The sequence below is a fragment of the Onychomys torridus genome, chromosome 4 (genome assembly GCF_903995425.1).
Source record: "Onychomys torridus chromosome 4, mOncTor1.1, whole genome shotgun sequence".
Lineage (NCBI taxonomy): Eukaryota > Metazoa > Chordata > Mammalia > Rodentia > Cricetidae > Onychomys > Onychomys torridus.
The window spans coordinates 46,845,559-46,873,189 of record NC_050446.1 but is presented as its reverse complement, the minus strand read 5'-3'; the positions used below and the strand labels follow the sequence as shown (position 1 = coordinate 46,873,189).

Here is a 27,631-nt window from a genome sequence, read left to right as displayed (position 1 = left end):
ACTATGGCTTCTCAACTATAGTAATAAGCAAAAAGTCTCAGCTCTAGGTACAGAAAAGTGTTTATTTCCCTGCTGAGAGATAACTGTCTCTCACGTGATGCTTCATTACTAATAACTACTTCAACAATTTCTACTTCTAACAATGAAAAACCTAAAAGCCTATAATGTCGCCAGAATCTATGAAGTTTCATATCTACTTTCAAATCATTTTAGTAAAGAGGTGAACTGAATAAACATTAGTAACAACTTTCTCTTAATAAAAAGTTATGCACTGTTTTTTACATTTGCTTGGTCCTACATCTATTAAAGGCATATTGATACAAAGTTCTTCTTTGTCTAATTCACAACAGAAGCTCTCTCATTTTATCTTTCAAAGCCTTATTGAAATGCCATATCCACTAAAATACGGTTCCACCATACAGAAATGATCCCACCCTTCAATTCCTGGAACAATAGTCACAGGCAACAACGTGTCTTCCAGTCAACGATCAGGAAGTAGTCTCATCTGCTGGAGATAGTACCCTAAGTGTCTGGCATCCCTGGTAGATAAGGAGGCCTAGAGGTCTGACTTAGGAATCGGGAGCAACTTTACATGAGGAGCTGCTATGGACATCTGCAGACAACACTCTTCAGGATCAAGGGGGAAGCAACCAGAAAAGAAACAGAGATAACAACTGGAAGCCAAAGAAGAACTTGAAAAAATGCCACTAGAGTTTTATTCACTCTTGTCAAAATTATGGATAAATTCAACAATTCTAAGCCTCTGAGTAAATGTAAATGTCTCGGAAGAAAAATGTGCAAAAATCCTCATATTCCTTTACTGAAAACCTTCTAGAACAACAATTTCTAGAATAGTGCCAAACTATTAACTTATGTAACTGCAATATATACTAACTCAAACATATTATAAACTATGCTTTTTCATCTCAACAATTGCCCATTTGAAACATATTACTATAGCACAGCACGCACAGAGGGTTTAACTGTATACATTAGAGGTCATTAAACACAATAAAAAAATAACTTCCCAAATCTTTGGTTCTAGAAATCAAGCCGTAATCCAAAATAAAATACCCAAATCTATTATAAACATTAAACATTGTTAAATAACTATCAAAATTCATGTTTATATTTTATGGGACAAAGATTAAGGTACTTTGCTTTTGATTCCATCCTAATAGATAGCTTTTCAAAATACTATATACATATATTATGTTCAAAAGCTGGTATGTATTGCTATTAAATATTACTTTAGTACTTAAGAAAATAAATTAATTTTTCAATGTACTATGTATTTTAAGCAAGTTTTATTTCCTATGCTAGTACCTTAGGTAACATTTCAACTCTAGCAATTTGGGGCTAATAATGAATATTGTGACATTAAGTAATATTACTCCTAGTATTCACGTCAATTCTCTAATTAATGAGCAAACAGTCATGAAAAGACGTGTTCATGAAAAACCTAGTCTAGGTTGCAAATTACACTTCTCTTAAGTATATCTTTACAAATGGTGTTGAAGAAAGATGTCTATAATATAAAGCATATACATAAAGAAAGTAAGTATTTTATTTTTAATAAATAAAACACTATTTTAATACATGTTAGTTAATATAAAGCAAAACATAGCATATTATCTTCATTAATTATCAGCAATAGGAATCTGTAAACATAATTATCGTTATAAAACTATATTTTAATCAACTCAATGTAAAATTTCTTTCAAAAACTTAAATTTCTTTATAACTGAGAATACATTTTAAAATAGAACTAATGTTAATTGACCAATAAGACATTATATTGCTGACCTATCATAATATAAGAAAGGCTAAATATCCCTATTGTTCTTCTAAAGATCGCAGCCTTCCAAACATTTGAAAACTGAACTTATCTGAACACTTTGTGGGCCTACCTAGGCTTTCACAGCTGAGTAAACAGAAACCCTCTACAGTGTGACCTGCCCAGTACTCACAGCTGAGTAAACAGAAACCCTCTACAGTGTGACCTGCCCAGTACTTACAGCTGAGTAAACAGAAACCCTCTACAGTGTGACCTGCCCAGTCCTCACAGCTGAGTAAACAGAAACCCTCTACAGTGTGACCTGCCCAGTACTTAGTCATAACTGAGTAAACAGAAACCCTCTACAGTGTGACCTGCCCAGTACTCACAGCTGAGTAAACAGAAACCCTCTATAATGTGACCTGCCCAGTACTCACAACTGAGTAAACAGAAACCCTCTACAATGTGACCTGCCCAGTACTTACAGCTGAGTAAACAGAAACCCTCTACAGTGTGACCTGCCCAGTCCTCACAGCTGAGTAAACAGAAACCCTCTACAGTGTGACCTGCCCAGTACTTACTCATAACTGAGTAAACAGAAACCCTCTACAGTGTGACCTGCCCAGTACTCACAGCTGAGTAAACAGAAACCCTCTACAGTATGACCTGCCCAGTCCTCACAGCTGAGTAAACAGAAACCCTCTACAGTGTGACCTGCCCAGTCCTCACAGCTGAGTAAACAGAAACCCTCTACAGTGTGACCTGCCCAGTCCTCACAGCTGAGTAAACAGAAACCCTCTACAGTGTGACCTGCCCAGTACTCACAGCTGAGTAAACAGAAACCCTCTACAGTGTGACCTGCCCAGTACTCACAGCTGAGTAAACAGAAACCCTCTACAGTGTGACCTGTCCAGTACTTACTCACAACTGAGCAACCCTCTACAGTATGACCTGCCCAGTACTCACAGCTGAGTAAACAGAAACCCTCTACAGTGTGACCTGCCCAGTACTCACAGCTGAGTAAACAGAAACCCTCTACAGTGTGACCTGCCCAGTACTCACAACTGAGTAAACAGAAACCCTCTACAGTGTGACCTGCCCAGTACTCACAACTGAGTAAACAGAAACCCTCTACAGTGTGACCTGCCCAGTACTCACAGCTGAGTAAACAGAAACCCTCTACAGTGTGACCTGCCCAGTACTCACAACTGAGTAAACAGAAACCCTCTACAGTGTGACCTGCCCAGTACTCACAACTGAGTAAACAGAAACCCTCTACAGTGTGACCTGCCCAGTACTCACAACTGAGTAAACAGAAACCCTCTACAGTGTGACCTGCCCAGTACTCACAGCTGAGTAAACAGAAACCCTCTACAGTGTGACCTGCCCAGTACTCACAACTGAGTAAACAGAAACCCTCTACAGTGTGACCTGCCCAGTACTCACAACTGAGTAAACAGAAACCCTCTACAGTGTGACCTGCCCAGTACTTACTCAAACAAGATCTTTTACCAGCTGTGCTTGCCCCACCCGAGCATAGGCTGCCTCCTCGATGAATCAATTCCAGCTCCAAATTGGTTCTGTAAGCAAAGCATTAAAATCCATCTCAGTCACAGGCTAGGGAGATTCTTTCTGCTTTATTGACATACCTCAATCAAGCTAAACAATAAAATTCTTCAACTTTATTACTTGCAAAATCACAGCTTATACAGTAATGATTTTTTCCTTACATTTAGAAATTAAAAGTAGCGATTTATCCATCTTTACTTAGATGTTTGAATTTATACCTGCAAAGAAAAATTACATATACAACTACGCAATTGTTGCAAATAGTTAGCCCTTGGCAAATACTACAAACTAGGCCTTAACAACAAAAATCCTGCAATGTACTTCATAAGCCTATCTATAAATTACATGAAAAAATATGTACTTTAACTGCCAGCCACCAGGTAGATAATTACTGTCATTAAAAGACATACCGATTTTTCTATCAAAGAAATGGTTCTCATTCATTGGAGATTAGATGGTATCTGGAAATCAGTATCATGGAACAAAACCAACACTGAAGTGACTATGATCAACACATAATTAATGGCGGTCTCTTTTATGGACTTCAATAATTACAGTTTTATTAAAATGCATTATGCAGCTATTGAGAGTGGTAAAGATCAGTATTGCTCACAATCAACTGAAATTACAAGGTATTTAGCATTTACTAGCTTACAAAATAGCAACTATTAGTAAACTGATGTTTCAAAAAGCAAACCTATGCAGAACTGAAATACTTACTCAAAAAGTGTAATGGAAAAATTTTACCAAAATAAAAAATGAAAATTTGAGTTATAACTTCAATTGTGCTCGTTTCAACTGTATTGCAATAGTACTTATCACCTTAAATACTTATTTTCAACAAAAATGAACTAACTAGTTTGTATCCAAAGTATGCTAATGAGACACCACCCACCTATCACCCACCTCCACCCTGCCTTAAAAAGAGGCTTCAAGCTTACTCTCTGCTGTGAACTTAAGAAAGACTATATCCTATTTTATTTAAAAACAAAGCATATAAACTGGCTTTGGCTGTATTTTGAAATGATATTTTCACATATAACTTATAAATACAAATTTTAAAATATTACTATTCCAGAGTCAGTGCATTTGCCACCCATTTCTAAAGAATGGTTTAATCTTCTCAGGGTGGGGAAGATGCAATTTAACACTGATAATGTTCCTGCTCAGAGCTCCATCTGGTTGCTGCTGATAAGGGCATCTGTGTGACAAGGGAATTTTCCACCCTTCAGGCGATTTGCAATGCTCACTGAACTTCTAAAAACCTACCAGCAAGGAAGCAGGGACAAGGATTTCATATTAGTGGACAGAAAGCGAGCGCGGAGACCAGCATGTGTTCCTTCATCAAGGGAATATAAATGAGATCAATACATTTTGTTTTCACAAATCTTCTGTTGCCTAATCTGTAGAAAAAAATTAATGGCTATATTCTCTTATAAAAACTATGATTTCCTAGATAGTACTTTTTAAAGTACCAACCAAACACATGAACAAATCTTACAAATGAATGTCAGAACCAGAATGTCAACTTTCATCTCACTATTTGCAAAAATGGTCACTAAGTTATAAAAACAATTCTGTTTATTGGATCACCAAATATACTTTAAAGGATAACATATAAGTTATTTTTATTCTAAAGGAAATAAACCTATTAAGTCTGACATTACTTTAAAATATGGCTGGAAGACTTCCTACACAACATTTCTATTTCATTTTTTTAAAAACTATCTATACAAAGGGTTAATATATAATATCTAGAATTTTTTTAAAAAAAAATCAATGTCACAAACCCTAACAATCAACATTTCCTTGCTTCCTTTATACCCAAACTGGTCCCTCAAGACTCACTAGAGAAAGCCATCCAGGTGGCCATGTACTCTCTGTCTATTACAGCTCACTGTTGAAAACCACAGCAATCTTTTTTTCTTTCCTGAATGGATAATACAAAAATAACGGTAATTTAGGGATGAATTTTCTATGCTTTTTATTCTTGGAGAAAAGTAGATTCTATCTTCTGCACTTTCTACCACAAATATATCCAAGTGAATTTGGCAGCAGAGAAAACCTCTACATTTCAAAGGTCAACAAGGCTCTGAAAGCTGTCACTGGGCCATTTCCATACACTAGGATCAAAGTCCTTGAACTGCAAATCAGCTCCTTGTTCTATCATCAAAGTTCGTGCTCCTGTTATGTTCCCTTCTTATTGTTATTTTTAGAGCAATCATCTGAAAAAAAAACTGTACGCACAAGTGTGCATGTATGCAAGGGGCGTGCGCACACGTGCACACGTGCATACACACACACACACACACACACACACACACACACACACACACACACACAATCAAACCCAAACCGAGATAATAGACAGGGCAAAGGCTTTGAACCTGCCACTTTATTGTCTGAGCAGGTTACTCAGTTTCTCTTCAGGATTTGGAGATTGGGAGGCATACTTTCATCCATAGCATGGCCTACATTGAAGCTGCAGATCTTCTAGGAAGCCTTTCTGAGACAGGAAATAAGTATTTCATATACTTTGTTTCCATTTGTTTATATTACCTGTACTGGCTAGTCTTATGTCAACTTTCATACAAACTAGAATTATCTGAAAGGAGGGAACACAAACTGAGAAAATGCTTCCATCTGTAGGGCACTTAATTAATTAATGATTGATGGGGGAGGACCCACCCCATTGTGGGTGGGGGCATCCTTGTATTGGTGGTCCTGGGTTCCATAAGAAAGCAGGCTCAGCAAGCCATGAGAAGCAAACCAGTAAGCAGCACCCCTCCATGACCTATGCATCAGCTCCTGCCTCCAGGTTCCTGCCATGTTTGAGTTCCTGTCCTGATTTCATTCAGTGATGAATAGCAATGTGGAAGGGTAAGCTGAATAACCCCTTTCCTCCTCAACTTGCTTTTTGGTTATGGTGTTTTGTTGCATCAATAGAAACCCTAACATAGACATTCCCTTTTGAAGTTCTATAGCATTCTGCCTATATAACTTTTTTTTTTTTTTGGCCAGAGCTGAGGACCGAACCTTGGGCCTTGCGCTTGCTAGGTGAGCACTCTACCACTGAGCTAAATCCCCAGCCTTGATATAACATTTTTTTAAGAACCTATTTTATTCTGCTTTATATACAGTGTTTCTTACTTTTGGCTCTCTAACTAAATTGTAAATTCCTGAAGAACTGGGACCATGTCTTAGTGTCTAAATCCCCAATGGTACTTATCAACATGCTTTATTAAAACAACAAAAGCCATTGAAGAGTGGGGAGATGGCTCAGTGGTGAGGTGTTTGCCTTGCATGCATGAGGACTAGAGTTAAGCTCTCCTATACCTACCTAAAGGTAGACAGATTTAGCAGCCCACCTGAAAGCCCAGCATTCAGGAGGTGAAGAGAGGATCCCAGGGGCAAGCTGCTAGCCAAGTGCCCAGACAGAAAGCTCCAGGGCCAGTGAAACTGGCCTCACAGGTGAAGAGTGACTGAAGAAACCACACATCAACTGCGGCGTCCCCCAACCCCCCCCCCCCCGGCCCACACACACCACCTTCTATTTTTTGATTTATAGTTGATCTCATTTGCTGACCCTTATGATTCTTAAATGCAACAACAACTAAAGGAGGGCAGATTGTTTACAAGGGGGAATTACCCTAAAAAGAGACTTCTAGCATAAAAACAAAAAACTCAAAGGGTTCAGTTTGGCACTGGGTATTAGTTTATGCCCAAAGTGTCAGCTACTCAAGAAACACAGATGGATTGCTTAAGCACCATAGTCAGATTCTACTTAGAAAAACAAAGTCCTATCACTTGTCATTTTAGAAAGTATTCCTCTTATTTTCAATATAATTACTTTTAAAGATATAGACTTACAATACAGTACATGAAGATAGATATATTCACTCTACTAAATACCAATCCACTTATCACTGAAAGATATCTGTTCATCTTCAACTCAAATGCTATTTATTCTTTCTACCATTTCCATTGTTCTCACAATATAGACACCAAGAGCCATAGACCTCTAAACTATTTGTGACTTAGATACAAAAGTCCTTTGGGGGAAAATAAATTACTAAGTCATGTCTTTCTTAGTTTCAGAGATGAAATAATGAGTTATTATTGAAGGATATATTCTTACCCATTATAATCATTCCATAATTTATTTTTATGACTAATATTTGCAAGAGAATGAAAATTTCAGAAACAAGTTGAAATTTGAATAAAGCAAGTACGGTTTCAAAACCACATTCCAATAATTTCTCCTCTGTTCCCTCAGGAAAAAAAAAATCTTCCAAAGGGTCCTTCTACAAATCAAATTAAAAACAAAGATATGTGCCCTCTCCTTCAGAAGACAGAGCTCTATAGCTATCCTAAGGGATACTCTCTTCCCAAACAGCAGAACTGTTACTCTACCTAAAGAACAGATAAAATTACTTACACAGCTAGAAATTCAACTCGGAAACTAGAATTGTGCCAAATATATCTTCAAGTTCTGAGAATCACAATTAATTCAAAAATTAAGTAATTCAAAGTAAGTTTATTGCCACTTATTTCATAAATATTTAGTTTCAGAAATACTTTTTCCTGAAAGGTGGGCACTAAAATATTTCGTAGGATTTAAATATTCAAATAAAATAAGACCTAGTGTCAAATCTCGACACTACCAAGTATCATAAGGCCTTCCCCTCCCCCGTTTGAATCTCGCACAGGTCACCTGGCCTCTGCTTGCCCACTGCAGTGACTACGCGCACAGGTCACCTGGCCTCTGCTTGCCCACTGCAGTGACTACACGCACAGGTCACCTGGCCTCTGCTTGTCCACTGCAGTGACTACGCGCTCGGGTCACCTGGCCTCTGCTTGCCCACTGCAGTGACTACGCGCACAGGTCACCTGGCCTCTGCTTGCCCACTGCAGTGACTACGCGCACAGGCTTACCGGGAGACAGCAACGCCCCGATGCTGCTGACCACACCATCACTGTCTCACTTTCTTCAGTTTATTATCAGGTTCAGAGAAGGATGGGGAAGGTAGTATGATTTTCCTGTCTCTCTACCTATACCTTGAGCATATGATACCTGTCCTTGCTTCTCTATAAAATAGAAAACCGGAGGGATGGCTCAGAGGTTAAGAGCACTGACTGCTCTTCCAGAGGTCCTGAGTTCAATTCCCAGCAACCACATGGTGGCTCACAACCATCTGTAACAAGATCTGGCGCCCTCTTCTGTGTACATAATAAATAAATAAATCTTTAAAAAAAAAGAAAAGAAAACCACAATGAGTCCATTTCATGTTATTCAGCCTTTCCTCATAAGTTACTTATATTTTAAGGCAAGAAACAAGGATCTAAATTTTAATCAAATTTACCATGCTATAGGAAAATTCCATTTTTGGAATTGTATTCCATTGCACAATTTAGTGTACAAAGAAAATCAATCATTTGCATAAATTCCACATATTGATCATTCCCATCCCATCAGAATCTCAGGATTTTCCAATAATACCAACTCTAGTGAAAGTGAAGGTATAATACACAAGTGACGAGAGAGAGAGAATGTGTGTGTAAATAGAATAGCTGATCTGCATTCAATTGAATTTCTATAATATTATTATATTTTATACAGAAGATAAGCATGATCCTAGATCCTTAGTGAAGTTATATATTAAATTTAGATTTTACAAGTACATTTAGCTGTACATATGCAATAATCAGTAACTCCAAGAAACAAAATAATTATAGTATACCTTACCACCATCACAACCAAAAAAAAAAAAAAAAAAAAAAAAAAGGAAAAAAAAAACAACCAGGCTAGAACACAGACTAGGCCGTCACTTTCTAACCCAGCAGATCCTTCTACATATCAACCTGGGTCAGCACTTGTATTTTCGGCCTGAAGATAAGGTGCCTTATCTTGAGCTCTAACTTGCTTGCTGCAATTCTTCTAAGTTTGGATCCATTTTTCCTGCATTTTTAAAGGTTACATATACTCTTCCATTTACTGTTTTGTTACAGTGCTATGGGAGTGGGGCAAAGAGATTAGAAAACGTAACACAACCTACAAAAACACAAGACAGAAAAAAAGATGACTATTGAAAAACAAAACCACTGCATCTCAACTCAAATGATCTGACTTCCAGGCCTTGACTGCAGTAAGCTGGTGCATGGCTTTGAGTCACACCATCTCTAAATCTTACTGACTACGATACTATTTGAACAAAATAAGAAGTGTGACTGCAAAGACATCCAAGGCTCTACAGTATCCCGTTGAAGACTGTGTTTGCAGTATGGACCTGCCTCCTCCCTATTTACTTCTTTTGTGGCTCTCCATTTTCACAAGTTTTCCAAACTCCCTGCTTTAGTGTGTTTACTGGTGATGGTCCACCTACTCAACAACTGGACTAATGCTCCCTAATTCAAAGGTGAGAAGCACTTGCTGCTTCCCTGAGCCTTCCAGCAAGCCTGGAGCACCCGCTGCCTTCCTGCTTTCTCTTCGTTGTCTGGTTTTCTAAACCAGCTGTCGTTTCCTAACTACTACGAGGGCCGACAAAGAATGAAGGAACATAACATTATGTTTTAAGTGTTGGCATCAGCACTTGCCAGGATTTTCTCATTCATAAAGTGTCATACTTTGAGGGACTTATCTGTCCCAAATAAGTTCTATAATGTTCAACAGCATCCAAACTGTGTAAAGTAATTTTAAAAATAACTTGAGGAAATAACCTCCTGGGAAGTTATAAAACTAGTTACACTTTCTTGTTTTGTTTTGTTTTTTTGTTTTTCGAGACAGGGTTTCTCTGTGTAGTTTTGCGCCTTTCCTAGAACTCCCTCTGTAGTCTAGGCTGGCCTCAAACTCACAGAGACCCACCTGCCTCTGACTCCCAAGTAACTAGCTATACTTTTAACCAATATTAAAGATATTTATACTTTTTTTTAAAAACAAATATAAACAGTAACAGATAAAACAAAGATTCACTAAACAATAAAGAAAAACTAATATTATGGAAATATTAATATATATTACACATACCTACCTAGCAACAGAGTACATAAAGAGAAAATCATTGTCTGGTGAGCCTGGGGTCTTGCTATAGTCTCTGTATTTCTTCTGAGTGGTATTTTTTATATCTTTCATTACAGATTCCATTTCTTTACTTAAGTTGGTTTCTGACTATAAAAAAAAGTGAACATACATGTAAAGTTTATATTCATTTTCTTAATAGCTAAAAACTGAAGTATTTATCATATGAACACACTAGGAAATCAATGTAAGTCAAAGGAGATATACAATTTAGTGTGCAAAGAAAATGAATCAAAAATGAATCTGTCTTGTAATTGTTTATTCATATTCTGGATGAAATTTATAATACCCAATTATGATAAACTTAATTATGAATTATTATGAATTAGCCACACAAACTGTATTCTCATGGAATGAGTACATAACACTAAATAATATTTCAGAACCATTTCAGGTTTACAAAAAGCCTGACTTTATTTAAGATTGGTTTTCAGGCAAATTTTAAATACATAAAATTCACATACACACACACACCTCTCAAATTCTAAAGATAGTCTTCATTTGAGAAAGTAAATGCCAAGAGATGAATCTGAGTGGTTTGATGCACAAATTTTTGTTCCAAAGGCTCAATGTCCTTACTTTAGGGCTGGAAATGTATAGCTCAGTGATAGAGCACTTGCCTAGCACATGAGAGGCCTTAAGTTCAACTCCCAGCACTACAAAAATAAAGGGTGGCAGGCGTGGCTTTCATAGCAGACACAGCTGCCACTTCCTTAGAGGCCATAACAGAAACCTACAATAAAGGTAAATCATTTTAAGGACTTGAATCACATGAATTCCATGGGTGAGGATAAAAAAACAGACTCGGGGTAGAGCAAAGCGTTGGGTTCAGTCCTTAGCTCCAGAAAAAAAAAAAAAAAAAGGACTCATTTATGTCAAATTCACAATATAGTAGACTAATTTATAGTGAATTGTCACATAGCATTTTCTAACATAAACACAGAGTAAATAAAGATGTGTATAAATACATTCTTAATTTTTATTACATCCATTTATTTGGTGTGTGTACATATGTGTACATCTGAGTGGGCTTGTGCATATTAAGGCACATGAGTAGAGGCCAGAGGACAACTTGAGGTAGTCAATTCTCTCCTTCTACCATGTGTGTCCTTAGGGATTAAACTCAGATCATCAAGCTTAATCTTAATATAACTAAAGAATATTATTTTCAAATATTTCAATATTTTCAAATGATTACATTGTATTCAACACTTATGTGCTATATTATATTTGTACATAGAGACAAAGAGAGAGTCACATATCACACAATCATACAGAATGGGCCACATATACCATGGTAGTCCCTTAAAATTATAGTACCTAGAGACATCAAAGCCATTTGATTTGTATAAATGTACTCTAATGTCCACACAATGGCAAAATTATCTATTGATGCCATTTTCCAAATGTATCTACTGATAAATAAGCAATGTAACATACATACTTTTTGTTTTGCTTTGTTTTTAATCATTTTAGTGTCTTTAAAGTGCCTAACCATTTAAGCTTGTGCTGGCCAGTTTTATGTCAACTTGATACAAGCTAGAATCATCAGAACAGAAGAAGCCTCAGTTGAGAAAATGCCTCCATAAGATCAGGCAACAGGAAAGCCTGTAGGGCATTTTTCTTAATTAGTTATAGATGGAGGAGGGCCCAGCCCATTGTGTATGGGTCCTGAGTTCTATTAGAAAGCAGGCTGAGCAATCCTATGGAGCAAGCCAGTAAGCAGCTCCCCTCCATGGTCTCTGTATCAGTTCCTGCCTCTAGGTTTCCTCCCTGCTTGAGTTCCTGTCCTGACTTCCTTCAGTGATGAACACTGATGTGGAAGTATGAGATGAATAAACCCTTTCCTCCCCAAGTTGCTTTTGGCTATGGTGTTTGTCACAGCAATGACAAAGCTTAAGTTCACAATCTGGAAGACAGTCTTAATACATTAAATTATAATTTTTGACTAAGGAAAAACATAATGTCTGATAATTTCTTCTGTTATTTTCATTCTGTTTTTAATAATCACAAGCAGAAATCAAAAACCTCTAAAAATCAATCTAAATCTACTAAATATACATAGGCCAAAGTAATTTAGGGAAAAAGAAAGGAGTATAAGTAGCAGGGAAGAGATGGGAATAGAGGGGAGGGAGGGAGGGAGGGAGGGAGGGAGGGAGGGAGGGAGGGAGGGAGGGAGCTGAAAAGCACACTCAGTGAGTAAGTTAGCCAGGATATTTCTGCCTTACACTGATGCTTACTGGGAAAGCTCCCGGCCGTCCCTGCAGCTCCTCCACTTCCTTTATGAGATCTTGTGTGCTTTTGTTACTAGGACGTTGCCAAAGGTTATTTTCCACATTGCTTCCAGGATAACATGGAAGAACACTGTTAGCAAACTGTCTACAGAGGGGACATGTGAATTCTCCTTTGTCCACTGAGAAGCCCTGAAGAACCTGGTCATTCTGAAAGATGAAATAAACATGTAGATATCTGATGCACACATTGGCAGTAAACAAAAATTACACTACCAGATTTTACAGTAAACTAACATACATATCATACAAAGAAGGGCATCTCTAAAATGTCACAAAGAAATAAAATCTCTGGTTTAGTTGTCAAAGGTTACCAAAGCATTGCGGGGGGTGGGGGTTGGGGGGTAGAAATAGAGTTTTTCTGTGTAACAGTCATGGCTGTCCCAGAACTCTCTTTGTAGACCAAGCTGGCCTCAAACTCTCAGCGATCCGCCTGCCTCTGCCTCCTGGGTGCTGGGATTAAAGGCGTGCTCCACCACCACTTGGCTTGAAGCACTTCTTATAATGCAGCATCATGCCATAATCACAAGACACTATCCTCTTTCCTAAGTAATGCTACATTTTTTCTCTATATACAAATGTTTCTTTGTATATATGTTTCTTTAAGGAAGCTATATAAAGTCTCAATTATTTACATGAACCACAAAGCCATTTACAATCTGATTTCTAATTAGTTCTTCAAATACATAGATGTAGCTTAATGATTCAACAGTATCTTAGTTCATGAAATGCTCTGGCACAGTGCATATGTCACTACGATCCTGTGCATACCTTAAACCCCCAGCTCGCCCTCCTTGTCCACCACATGTACAATGATGGTTCATTTGACTGCCAACCTGACAGAGCTACAATCACCTAGGAGACAGACCTCTAGGCATGCTTCTGATGGAGTGCCGACAGTGATTCAACAGAGATGGAGCACCCCACTGAACAGAAGCAGCACCGCTCCAGAGACTAGGGTTCCGCACTGAACACAAAGGAGAAAACAGCAGTGTGCTAGCGTTCATCTTTCTCTGCTTTCGGACGGTGGCTCAGTGTGGCCAGTGCCTTCTGCTCCTGCACCAGGCCTTCCCTGCCATGCCAGACTACACCCTCCTCCGACTGTGAGCCGAAGACACCCACCGCCCGCCTGCTTTGCTTCCCTCTATTGCTCTGTTAGGTGTGTCATCACACAATGAGAAAGTAGCTAACAAACATCAGAAATTCTGTGAAGAAAGAATTGCTTGTTTTATTTACTGTTGTATCCCCAAGTTCATCACAGAATCTACAATACTCTAGAACCTTCATAGTTGTTGAAATGCGCAATATGCTTGAGAAAGAAGCATTAGCTTATTAATCCTGACAAAAGGCAGGCTCAGATCATGGAGTATGAATGGCATTCAGGGGAAAAATAAGCTTCCTTTTATCAAGAGGAAAGCAAGAAAGTATTGGTAAACCACTGACACAACACATGGCACCAGATTTACATTTCAGGAAGATAGTGGACAACTTAGAGTAAGGAAATCAATATTGAAAGCAATCACAAAAGTCAAGTCAAAAGAGGGCATACACGTGCCAGGCGGTGGTGGCAGGTACATCTGTAATCCCAGCACTTGGAGGCAGAAGCAGGTAGATCTCTGTGAGTTCAAGGCAAGCCTGGTCTACAAGGAGTTCCAGGACAGCCAGGGCAACACAGAGAAACCCTGTCTCAAAAAAACAAAACAAACAAACAAACAAACAAAAAAAGGGAGGCATACACAAAGTATCAGTGGGAACAGTGAAGGCAGAATTAATGCCAAGTGATACTCTAGAACATCCAATAGAATCCTAGCCAGTGACTGAACATGAGCCATGAAGAATAGGAAGGAGAGAAATGCTTCTGAGTGAAGGATCTATAAAAACAGGAAATTTACTTTTACAGTAGATATATTTTGAAGAAGCTGAATTGAAAGACTAAAACAGACTTCAGCTGAATGCAAGGTCAAGGGAAGGATTTTGAATGAAGCAGAACTGAACAAACATCTTTATACACTTAGAAGGGACAGGAGAGACAGCAAGGCAATGTAAAGAAAAAGATGTCACCTACAAACAGTCATGGCTTCTGCAGTGCTGGAGATAAAGGACTCCTAGAGTACAGACAGGGAGGCTAGTCCTCAACAGAAGCAGAAAAGAAAGGACAGGCTAGAATGCAGGCACTTACTAGGGAACTGTACTACTTTAACTGCAAGGGGTGTGTGCGTGTGAAGACACACTGATTTCTTGGTGGCATAAGAGGAAACAGAATCTGGTAAGTGAAGTCCTTAGACTGAGGTGAAGTATCTGAATCTAGGAAGGCAGACTTGAAACAGCTGCTGAGGCAAACAGCAAAGAAATCTGATGAAAGCAGGGATACAAATGATAAGGCATTTAAGGCCATAAACAAAATCTCAGTCACCAACAGAGGAAATCCTAAGTTTGTTTTATGATTTTCTACCATCTTCTGGTTCACTTCTATGTTGAATCAAAGGAAGCTGACTAATGCCTGGGAATAAAGACAGACTAGGCTCAGGACAACACAGTGAGGTTAGGAAGGAGCTAATGAACTAGGAAATGAGACAAAGTGAAAGTGCTGCTGACAGGGGAATGAAGACAGGGTGATCATGTAAAAACATGATCCCCAAGGCAGCGGAGCTTAGCACTTCAGAGCAACGATACCCAAGACTAACGGGAGTCATGGGAGTTAGCGCTAAAGGATAAAAATCTCAATCCCTCCGACTCAAGAGGGGACCGGGGATGTGTACGGTGTAAAACAAAGTTAATGCCTGGAAAGATAACAGGTTCCTTTAATTTTTTTTTTTCTAATCAACTTACCCGTAATGATTCCATATAGGATTTATGACAATCTATGTGTAACGTATGGCCACAAGTTTGTACATAAACACCTCCTTCCCAGCCAATTGATACAGCCAAAAGGCAAGAACTCTTCAAAGAGAAAAAAAGGACAAAAAAATTAACTTTAAAGAATTATTAACATAAAAATGAATTATTAACATACTGAAATACATCCAACCAAAACTGGATGTTTTCATGCATAGCCTAATACGCAGGTTGTAGCTTTATGATATAAATTAATATATGACTATTTTACATAAGTTTAGTTTCCAAATATGGATGCTTACAATAAGAGAATAAACATCATAGACAATATTTTTTCTATTTCATAACATATAGGCTCTCAATATTATAGTTCAGGGGTTGGGAGAATGTCTTAATCCATAAAGAGCCTTCCATAAAAATGTAAGGACTTGAGTCCTTACACCCATGTCATGGTAGGTTCATCAGTACATTCCTTACTTATACTGGGAAGATAGTTACAGGCAGACAGACCCCTGGAGCTCAACGGAATAGAAGAGCTCCAGGTTCAATGAGAAACTATCTCCAAACCTAAGGTAGAGTGACTGAGGAAGACACTCAACACCAACCTATAGACTGAGTGTGCACATGCACATGCACACACACACTCATTCATATCCAACCTATAGACTGAGTGTGCACATGCACACACACACTCATTCATATCCAACCTATAGACTGAGTGTGCACATGCACATGCACACACACACTCATTCATAGCCAACCTACAGACTGAGTGTGAACATGCACACACACTCATTCCTATCCAACCTACAGACTGAGTGTGCACATGCACACGCGCACACACACTCATTCCTATACAACCTATAGATTGAGTGTGCACATGCACATGCACACACACACTCATTCCTATCCAAGAGCACGGAGAGTACCAACTACGCTGATGTTGATCATTTTATACATTCTGCATAGCACTGACCTCTCCATTTCTAACATCAACAGTTTCTTTTTGGAATGTAGATCTCCCTCTAACTGCCTTAATGTCAATCTCTCTTAAGTTTCCATCCTGTTTTTCTTACACTTCCTTTGTTTACCCGCCCCTTCAACACCTGTACTCAAGGGAGTGCTACTCTCTTGTCATTGAAACTGTGCCACCTATGAATTAGTTCGTAATTTCATCTATCCTGGGTGCCTTGCTGGAGGCAGGAGGGAGGGAATGGTGGGTGGATGGGCAGATGACAGACAGAAAGACAGACAAAGATAGATATAGATAGATAGGTAGGACTATGTACATGTTTTTTTCCTAAGTCAGAAACCAGAAATGTCTAGTTTAGTGTCCCTCGGTTAACATAAAATCATTGTGGCAAAACTCTATCATCTGGGGAGTTGGGGATTTAGCTCAGTGGTAAAGTGCTTGCCTAGCAAGTTCAAGGCCCTGGGTTTGGTCCTCAGCTCTGAAAAAAACAAAAACAAACAACAACAACAACAACAAAGCTATCATCCTCCCCTGTGAATCTTTCTCTTCCTCTTGGCTTAAAACTCCACAAGTCAGCCGGGCGGTGGTGGCACACCTGTAATCCCAGCACTCGGGAGGCAGAGGCAGGTGGATCTCTCTGAATTCGAGGCCAGCCTGGTCTACACAGCAAGACCCAGGACAGCCTCCAAAGCTACAGAGAAACCCTGTCTCAAAAACAAAAAACAAAAACAAACAAAAAGCTCCACAAGTACTTAATCACTGTCAAAAAAAAAAATTATGAGTCCTTCTTTATCAATTCTTATTTACCTACACACAATTAGTTCCCAACCTCTATCACATATTACAAACAAGCCAAAGACTTCAAAAATCAATGCTCCTTCCCTTTATCCTTTTCCTCTCTCTTATTTTTATCATTTGATCTGCCAAACAGCATTTGGAACTAAGTCTGAATTCATCCCAAACAGCATTTGCGACTAAGTCTGATTCATCCTGTAAGATTTGTAATAAGACAGGCAGAGTCATATGAGGAACAAGGGACAGCATGAGTGACAGTCACATGATCAAATATTTGACAGCTGTCATAAAAATGTTTCCACATGCTTAAAAAATAGTGTAAATCTTTCCATTTTTTAATGTTGGAAAGAAATTTATATATCATAACACAAGGTAACCTAAACATTCTTTAAATCCAATGTTCCAATAGTAAATCAAAATTCTTCATGAGAACACAAAAGTTGAAAATACTGCACAGGCTGGCAAGATGGCTCAGCAGGTAAAGTATTTGCCATGCAAGTGTGATGAGGCCCCACTTCAATCCAGAACCCACAGCGGAAAGAAGACAACCGATGCCCCAAAGTCTGACCTCCTCACAAGTGATGGGTTGTACACACATATACATTCACACATTTAAAAAAACTACAAAGACAAGACTGCACAGTGTAAAAAGTGTGCAGATCAAGTGTGCAGAAGCATAACCAAACACTCACAGCAGGTAAGCAAGGTCCTACTGTCACAAATCAGAAAAACAAGACAGGAGGCCTACTCATCTCTGTTTTATGGTCTGAGGGCTAGATCATTCAGAGTCAGCCAGCAGTTAGTTAACAAGCACACTCTTCTCTTCAGCACAGGAGTACAAAGACAGGAGTGATGTGAACTCTTAGTAACAGGAGCTACTTGTTTGGTTTGGTTACCGAGTATTTTTGAGACAGGGTCTCATGTAGCCCAGTCTGTTCTTGACTCCCTATGTGGCCCAGGATGACCCTAACCTCTTGATCCTCACACCTCCACCTTCAAAGTACTAGAATTACAGGTATGCCCCAGCCTCTGGCCAGTGGTTAGCTTAAAAACTGGAGACAGTAGTAACTCTTCGTAACAGGTCTTATTGAGTTTGCTAGAGTCAAAAGCACAGGAAAACTGTCGTGAGAAAATATTTTAGAGAGATTTCAAATATATGTCCACTCACTGCCGTGCTAAGTGCTTACCACTTGTCTTCCTAAGTCAGTATTGGTGAAAACCCATACAGTAGTCAGTGCTGTCTCTTTTTATAAGACAAGAATAAACCATTATTTAAGGTCATTAAGTTATAAGCAATAGAGACCAAGTCCAAAGCTAACTAGCCCCAAGGCTCAGGTTCCTGCCTCCACTGTGTCACATTGGCCATGGGTTTCTACAGTGAACATATTCACTATTTTACAAGACTCAATTTTGGTACCTAAATTCTGTAACATGTACAGCTTAATTCTATGATCCGTATCAATGCCAAGTAAGTTATTCTTCTACCCACACAGTCTGTTCTAGTCAAAACTCCTGTCCTCTACTTTAAAGTTATTCAGTAAGAAATCCAGGAAGCATCTATACCCCAGAGACCAAGGACTACCTAAACCTGAGGGAGGATATAAAACCAACACATGGCCCTGATCTTCAAAGGCACATAGTGCAGAGAATACACCGTAAATCTACTATGGACGTACACAAAAATCATGCTATCTATCAGAAGAAAAATCTAATAGTCAGCTGGGCGGTCGTGGCACATGCCTTTAATCCCAGCACTTGGGAGGCAGAGGCAGGCGGATCTCTGTGAGTTCGAGGCCAGCCTGGGCTACAGAGTGAGTTCCAGGAAAGGCACAAAGCTACACAGAGAAACCCTGTCTCGAAAAAAAGAAGGGAAAAAAAAACCAAAACCCTCTAATAGTCATTGACATAGAAACACAACAGTCCAGTCAGTTCAGAGCCTTTTATTTAATAACAAACAAAACACTTTATCTTGAAATGCATTATTTTGGTTTAGAAAGAGATACCCAATCAATCTTCTTTTATTAGATCTCTTCTCATAATTATCAAACTGTGTTCTTTTTTTATTTTGGAGGGGAAAGAGTATCTCTGTGTAGTTTTGGTGCCTGTCCTGGATCTCGCTCTGCAGATCAGGCTGGCCTCGAACTCACAGAGATCCGCTTGGCTATGCCTCCGAGTGCAGGGATTAAAGGCATGCAGCACTACCGCCTAGCCTGTGTTCTATTTTGATTGAATTAAAAAAAAAAACTATTCAGGACTGGGATATGGCTCAGCAAGCACTGAAGGCCACAGTTCGGATGCTCACACAAAAGCCAGACAGGTACTACAGCCAAATGAGTACCACATGTATGCCTGGCGTCTGCAGAAGTCAGAAGAACGTGTCAGATCTTCTAGCATTGGAATTATATGCAGTTGTAAGCTACTATGTGGATCTAGGAATTAAACCTGCATCCTCTGGAAGAGCATCCAGTGTTCTTAACTGCTGAACCATTTCTCTAGCCCTCAAATAAATATTTTCTAGAAAAATTGTTGGTAAGATTATGTTAAAATCTTTTTTGTGCACTTTTTTGAATATTTATTTTTATTTATGTATATGTGTCTATGAATGTGTATGTGCCACGTGTGTACAGACAGCCATGGATACCAGAAGAAGGGTACTGGATTTTTGGAGCTGGAATCAGAGGCCACCTGACTTGGGTGCTGGGAACTAAATTCAGGTCCAGCAAGCACTCATAACCCCTAAGTCATCCATCTAACACTCTGCTTTGTAAATCTTGTTGCCACCTTTTTAGATGTAGTTTTGTTATAATACTTTGCATTTTATTTGAATCACTTTAAAGTAAATGCACAGAGGTGAATGTCAAAACCAAATAGAACCCCCCTCTTTTTTTTGCATGTGTGATGTGTGGTGTTTATATGTCTAACTAATCAGCTTCCCTGAAGGGTCCTGCCTCTTCACAGCAATAGAAAAATAACTAAGACACTCATAAACACAAAACAAAATAAATCTTTTAAAAAACTTCTTAAGGGGAGAATAGACTCCAAAGTTGTCCTCTGACCTCTACAAACACATCATGGTCTGCATGCCCTACCATACACACATTATATATGCTCTTATACACACTAATAATACAGATATCAATAAAACATATAAACATAATACTTTAAAAATAACCATAAATTCACTTTTGAAACTCTGAAAGTAAATAGAGCCATGATCCTCCATTATCGTAGCCAAACTGCATTCCAAGGCATGCGATGAGATTGTCCTAATTAGGTACCCTAAATATTATAAGGTGCACTTCACATTTATGTTGACTACCCCATAGGGCTACAGTAGAAAGGGCCATTTGAACCCTTCACAGGTAAGTGAATTGAGAGTTAGTATGTTTGGCCACACACACATAGCCCAGAAATGGCACCACCAGAGCAAAGCCCATTTGTTTCTGAACTGTGACTCATTCTCTGTAGACCAGGCTGACCTAGAACTCAAGAGATCCGCCTGCCTCTGCCTCCCAAGTGCTGGGATTAAAGGCGTGTGTCACCACCACCCATGGACTCATTCTAATGTACACAATGCCTCCCTGACTAATCCCTGAGTTCCTCCTGAAGCCATGAGAAATCTCACTCCATGGACTGTGGGAGCAGACTGCTGTCAGTTACTGTCGACCATAAGGAAGTGGTGTGGCATGTGCCTGTGCTACTGACATCGCACATCTCAATCAACAGATTTGGAGGCAAGAAAGATCTATTTGGAAAGCAATCAAAACAATAATCTAGAGTTAACTAAAAAACAACGCTATACCTTATAGTATTTTAAATTATTGTATGTTTATCAAATTCAGAATTTATTAGGTTCAATCTACAAAAAAAAAAAAAATCAAACTTGACACAGCAATTTTACTTTTATTCTTTCAGTGCTGGAGATAGAAGCCATGGCCTCACACATGGTAAGAAAGTGCGTTCGTGATCTTCAAAAGAAGTTAACAATGCAGCTGCTGTTAATTTGACTTTTAAAGTCTTGGGACACTACTGAGTGTGACAGCTTACAGTTGCAAAGAGGCTGGAAAACCATTAACCAAGCTCACAGAAGTGAGAGAAGACAGTCTGTCTCTCTGGTACATTTTAAAAGTACCACATGGAAATTCTATTGTGCATCTTTACACAAAAGTAAAAGTGGAAAAAAATCTGCATAAAATATTGGGGTTGGGATTTAGCTCAGTGGTAGAGTGCTTGCCTAGCAAGCCCAAGGCCCTGGGTTCGATCCTCAGCTCCACCAAAAAAAAAAAAAAAATTCACACACTATGTAAATTATTTTAAGTTAATACTTGTTATTTCATTAAAGTAAATCATGTAGACTTCATAATAAGCAACATTTAAAATACACATCACAGTTTTTTGAGACAGGGTTTTTCTGTGTAGTCCTGGCTGTCCTGGAACTCGGAACTGTAGACCAGGCTGGCCTCGAACTCAGAGAGACACCTGCCTGGGCCTCCCAAGTACTGGCATTAAAGGTGTGTGCCACTACTGTCTGGCTGCATGATATTTTTATTAACAGATTTCTATTATGTTACTACCCACATATTAATTATTGTTATTATTTTTGTACCTAACTTCATGGTTTGAAGTCAGAATGCCATTTTAATAGAAGAAAATAGAAAATTCTGGAGGCAAATCATCAATATTGCCATCAAAATTACTATACAAGGGGCTGCAGAGATGGCACAGCTGTTAAGAGAAGTTGTTGCTCTTATTGAGGACCCAGGTTCAGTTCCCAACACCCACATGGTGTCTTATATTCATCCACAACTCCAGATCTGATGCCCTCTTATGACCTCCAAAAGCACCGGGCACCCACAGTGCACTTACACATGCAGGCGAAACAGATACACACATAAAACATTAATAAATAAATAATGCTATCCAAGTGCTGGAGATATAAATCAGAACTCTTGCTAGGTTCAATCTCTAGCACCATTTAAGAAAAAAGTTTAAATTATTTTATAATTAAAATACTTACATCTTTAAAATAACGCTGCAATAAAGAAAGCCTCACATCATGAACTGCTGCACATGTGTCCCAGGGGTAAATCTGTTCCTCCTCAGTGATTGGTAACTTTTTTGGCTCAGCATTGTCCCGGCACTGCCCTAAAACTAAGTAACAATAGAGACAAAAGTTCATTAAATAACACAAAGACCTAAATAACAACCCAGGTTATTCACAACAACCAACAGTAAGTTCAAACATTTTCAAATACCGAAAATTAAAATTATATTTAAGTCTCAAGCATTAATGTTTAAATCTCGTATTAAAATATTCTTTAGACCTTAACTTTAAAAAAAAAAAAAAAAAAAAAAAAAAGTCATTGCCAAGCCTGGTAGCACACATTTTAATCCCAGCACTCAGGAGGCAGGGGCAGGCGGATCTCTGTTAGTTTGAGGCCAGTCTGGTCTACAGAGTGAGTGAGTTCCAGGATAGCCAGGACTATGTAAAGAGACCCTGTCTCAACAAAACAAAACAAAAAGATAGTGTTTTAGTTGTCAAGTTTATAAATAAGGGCCCAAATATGATAGTATTTACTTAAAATAATATTTGGGTGTGGTGGCACATTCCTTTAATCTCAGCACTTGAGAGGTAAAGGCAGCAGGATCTCTGAGAGTTCAAGGTTGGGCTACAAAGTGAGACCCTGTCACAATAATAAAAATGAAATGTGAGTGTGGTAGATGATTTCCTAAGCCTATCACTTTAAAAAACAAAACTAGAAACAGTGACTTTCCCACATCAACCTACCTCATTTTTAAACATGCTATTAAAAGGCAGCAGAGCTACTTGGAGAAAGCAATGACCCAAGGTTAGAAAAAAGCATGAGGTAAGCCTGAATTACATGTGACAAAGAGACATGTGCCATCACTGAGGAGATAACCTATAAGGATCTAGGGAAGTTTGGACAGGCCAAATTAAAGAGGTTTAGCATCAGAGAGAATGATGCCAGTATCAGATGTTACACTCACAACTCAGTCAAGAAATACCCAGTAAAAGATAAAAAGCCAATGGGGTAAAGTCTCAATATGTCACCTTCTGGTTACCTGCCACCTAGTAATAGGCATCACCTAGGATGGAGCACCCCTAAAGCAATGCCATCAGAAAGAACATGCTGTGCAATACCCTTCTCCAAAATGTTTACTCTAAACCTCACAGTAAGAAAACAATCACACAAATCCACATGTTCCATCTATGAAACAGCTGATCTGGAGAAAGGCTCTGAGAGACTGTTTTAAATTAATGGAGACACAATGACCACTAAAGAGAAGAAATATGTGCTATAGAAGATACTACTGGTTCCTACCACAAAGAAATAATGGTTAAGTGAGGTGAAAGGTATATCAGTTAGCTGTACATACTCACTCTATAATATATGCATGTATCAAAACATCACAACTATTAGTCACATAAACAAAAAGCAAAAAATTCAGATAATTGGGAGAATTTGAATATAGACATAATATATAACATTAATATTAAATTTACTTAGTAGGACAGTGGTACCATTATTATATAAGAGAATGTCCCTGATTTTCTTCTGGAAAAGGATGTTTACGCTCACATGTCTATGCATGCGTGTGCTTTCTGGGGTACAAAGCATCAACTGTGGCAATATGGGATAACTAGTAGCAGTTAAAAGCAATTCAATTTTCTGTAGACACAAAACACCGAGAAAAAATGAGAAGACAGACATAAATACGACAGAAGGAAGGAAAAACTATTTTCCACAATTTTAAGTATAAAACATCAAAAACCAAAAGAGCTACAAACACAGACGAGAATACCACACAGTGGACACACTTTCTAAAACACTACATCACCACAGTTTGTATGTGTGTGTTTTTAATGTGTCATTGAAGTAAGAATGGCATTTTTTAAAATGCATTTGCATGGGAAGAGCTGCTTCTGAGGATGGGAATCTAGGGTCTATCAGAGAGCAGCAGGGTTTTGGAAAGACAAAGTCACTGTGGAAATAAAGAAAAGAATCAAAAAAGATTCTCACAGCTGAAACAGCACAATGTACAATCCTCTTAACACACTCCCGAATTCACTCGCTAGAATTTTGACGAAGGAATACTAACCTCACATGGTATTTTTGAAAATGTTTCTTCTGTAATTTTTGGACAAGTTTCAGATGGCTTGGTATTAATTCTTCTTTTTTTTTTTTCCCTTTGGAGCTGAGGATCGAATCCAGGGCCTTGTGCTTGCTAGGCAAGTGCTCTACCACTGAGCTAAATCCCCAACCCCTAATTCTTTTAATATTCAACAGAATTCACTACCCTGTCCTTTGTTGACAGGGTTTTGATCTTGCTGCCTCCACATCTCCTGAGTGCTGAGATTACAGGGATGCACCATCACCTCCTATTTATAAATCCAACTCAGAGTTCTGTGCATGTAAGCATGTATTCTGCCATTTGAGCTGCATCCTGAGTTCAAGCCTTTCGTCTTCAATCTACTTGTATCTTTAAGTCTAAAGTAAATTTCTTTTAAAACAAATTATTTTTACTTTATGTGCATTGGTATTTTGCCTGAATATATGTCTGGGTAAGAGTGCATGATCCCCTAGAACTGAAGTTACAGACAGTTGTGATCTGCCATGTGGGTACTGGGAATTGAACTCAGGACCTCTGGAAGAACAGCCAGTGCTCTTAACCACTGAGCCATCTCCCCAGCCCTAACGTGAATTGCTTATCCATAGCATACAGAATGGTCACATTTTTAGATCTGTCAATCTCCTCCCTCTAACTAGAAAATTAAATTCATTGTATTTCAAGTGCTAACTGACAAAGAACTTGATTCTGCAATTATGCTGTTTGTTTTCTGTTTGTTTCTTCATTCATTCATTATTGCTCTCTTCCACAATTAAATTTTCTAGTGCGGAATTTTGAGTCCTTTCCCATTTCTTTTAATATGGATTTGTTATTATTCTTTTGCTGAGGAGGTTGTTTTTATGGTTACCTGGACAATAGAATTAACGTCTTCACTTTGCAATAGTGAATTTTGAATTAATATCTACTTAGTTTTGATAGCATATAACCCTCTTTCCCATTCCATCCTCCACCTTTGCCTCTGTGTTTTTGTGTAAATGCCTGAACTTTTTTACATAACACTAACACTTGGTTTAAAATCTGGATATATAGTTCTTTTCAGACTAATTTCTTCATATATCCTATTGCAGAAGGACTAAATCAATCAAGAACTGTCTAAGAACTATTACTACTTTAAAATACCTCAGAATGGGAAAGGAAGGACAATATTCAGACAAATTCTTCTTCTTCTTTTTTTTTTTTTTTTTTTTTGAGACAGGGTTTCTCTGTAGTGTTTTGGTGCCTGTCCTGGATCTCATTCTATAGACCAGGCTGGCCTCGAACTCACAGAGATCCGCCTGGCTCTGCCTCCTAAGTGCTGGGATTAAAGGCCTGTGCCACCGCCGCCTGAAATTCTTCAAATTTTTAAAATATTTTAAAAGACAGATTGGCAAACAGCCATCAGGATACTGTGTCAAGAACTACTGCATGCTATTTTAAGAACCCAAAATAACCAAAGCAGAACTGGCAGGACATGCCATATATAATTAGAATATTTAAACAAACAGCAATGATAGACTTAAGAGGTTTACAGATTTTAGAAAAGTTAAATTAACAAAAAAACTGAACTGTAATATTAGCTTTCATTCAATGCACACAGTTATCTGTTATAGATGACATTATCTAAAATGTTTCTGTCAAAAAGTTTCTCTGAATTCACCTGATGACGCTTGTAACAGTACAACCAGTCCTGTAGGTCTGTCTTCAGAGGAAGGACCACTCTGTCCACAGATGACACAGTCATACACAGCCTCAGAAACTTGTGGTTCTGCTGTGGTAATTTCCATAGGAATATCATTCTCAGGAGAATCTGGAAGAGAAAGTTATAATTCTTAGAAGAAAAGTCCCTCTTCAATAAACCCTCCCCCACAAAGATCTACTTCAAATCCTTTTTAAGTTAAATACTAACAAAGTTGTATCATAATACAACTACTTATTCAAGTAAAATGTCAGCTCTAGGAAAGACCAAAACTGTGAAGTAGATAAAAAAAAAAAAATGTTGACCAATATACAATTCAATATTTTGATGTTGTACAAATTACAGATATAAATTGATACTAAAAAAAAAAAATAGAAACAAGCATCTATGTAAGGGGCTGGAGTGGAGAGATGGCTCAGTGGATAAGAGCACTGGCTGTCCTTCCAGAGGTCCTGGGTTCCCAGCAACCACATGGTGGCTCACAACCATCCATAATGAGATCTGGTGCCCTCTTCTGGCATGCAGGAATACATGCAGATAGAGCATTCATATACATACATAAAAGGTCTTTTAAAAAATCTGTGTAAGAGAAAATTTGAATTACATTTTAAGGAACAAATAGGTAATTTGTTTTAATTTACTTTGAGGTTCTGAAGAGAAGAAATTTACAAGATAGCAATTCTTTAAAAACTACTAGTAGTATATACTAGCGGATAATAGAGGAAAATTTGCTTCCTAATTCTCTATTTCAGTAATATCTCTCAAGTAATAGTCATCAATGTTTATATATGGAAATCATTGTATATTCTTATGTATTAATAAACAGGGTACAGAAAATAACAGTGATCTGTTAATACATCATTAACAACAAAAAATAAACACATACCAGCTGACACAGAAGGATAGTATTAGGCATTTTTTCATACAGAAAATAATAAACTTAGAAGATGATAGTCTAAAAGTAGAGGAAGTGTAATAGGAAAAGGAAAGGGAGAAAGGAAAACATAAATATGTATTTTTAAAGACTATTCATAGATCTACCATCATATAGGAAAATGGTATTTCTTCTCACTATAAAAATCCTAGTTGCTGGAGAGATGGCTCAGAGGTTAAGAGCACCAACTGCTCTTCCAGAGGTCCTGAATTCAATTCCCAGCACCCACATGGTGGCTCACAACCATCTGTAATGAGATCTGGTGCACCCTCTTCTGTGTACATAATAAATAAATAAATTTTTTAAAAAATCATTATAAGGATCTTAGGCTAACTTCAGAGAAGAGCATTAAAATAAATAATCAAATGCTTACTGACAGATCTGACATATATGTGAGGGACAGATTCATAGAGGAAAAAGCGGGCTCTTTCTCATTACTGCCTTTGCTCAACCACAAAACGGCCATGATAAAGATCTGAGCCTAGGCAGGCGAGACCGCTCAATGGGTAAGAAGCCTGGCAACCCAAGTTCCAGCCCCAGAACCCCCCTGGTAGA

At 38.3% G+C, this 27,631-nt stretch overlaps 1 protein-coding gene across 3 annotated transcripts in view; it reads right to left on the bottom strand.

Moving 5' to 3' along the window:
- Positions 1 to 27,631, bottom strand: part of Ubr3 (ubiquitin protein ligase E3 component n-recognin 3) — a 149,790-nt gene that overhangs the window by 28,271 nt on the left and 93,888 nt on the right. For 2 of the 3 annotated variants that reach the window (XM_036183531.1, XM_036183532.1), the window contains exons 25-30: positions 26,104 to 26,253; positions 22,333 to 22,466; positions 15,542 to 15,652; positions 12,650 to 12,862; positions 10,375 to 10,511; positions 3,272 to 3,357 (exon numbers count right to left, since the gene is read on the bottom strand). In XM_036183531.1, coding sequence (XP_036039424.1) covers positions 3,272 to 3,357; positions 10,375 to 10,511; positions 12,650 to 12,862; positions 15,542 to 15,652; positions 22,333 to 22,466; positions 26,104 to 26,253 — 831 coding nt within the window. The remainder of the gene's footprint in view (positions 1 to 3,271; positions 3,358 to 10,374; positions 10,512 to 12,649; positions 12,863 to 15,541; positions 15,653 to 22,332; positions 22,467 to 26,103; positions 26,254 to 27,631) is intronic. The other variant, XM_036183533.1, reaches the window with a different exon arrangement.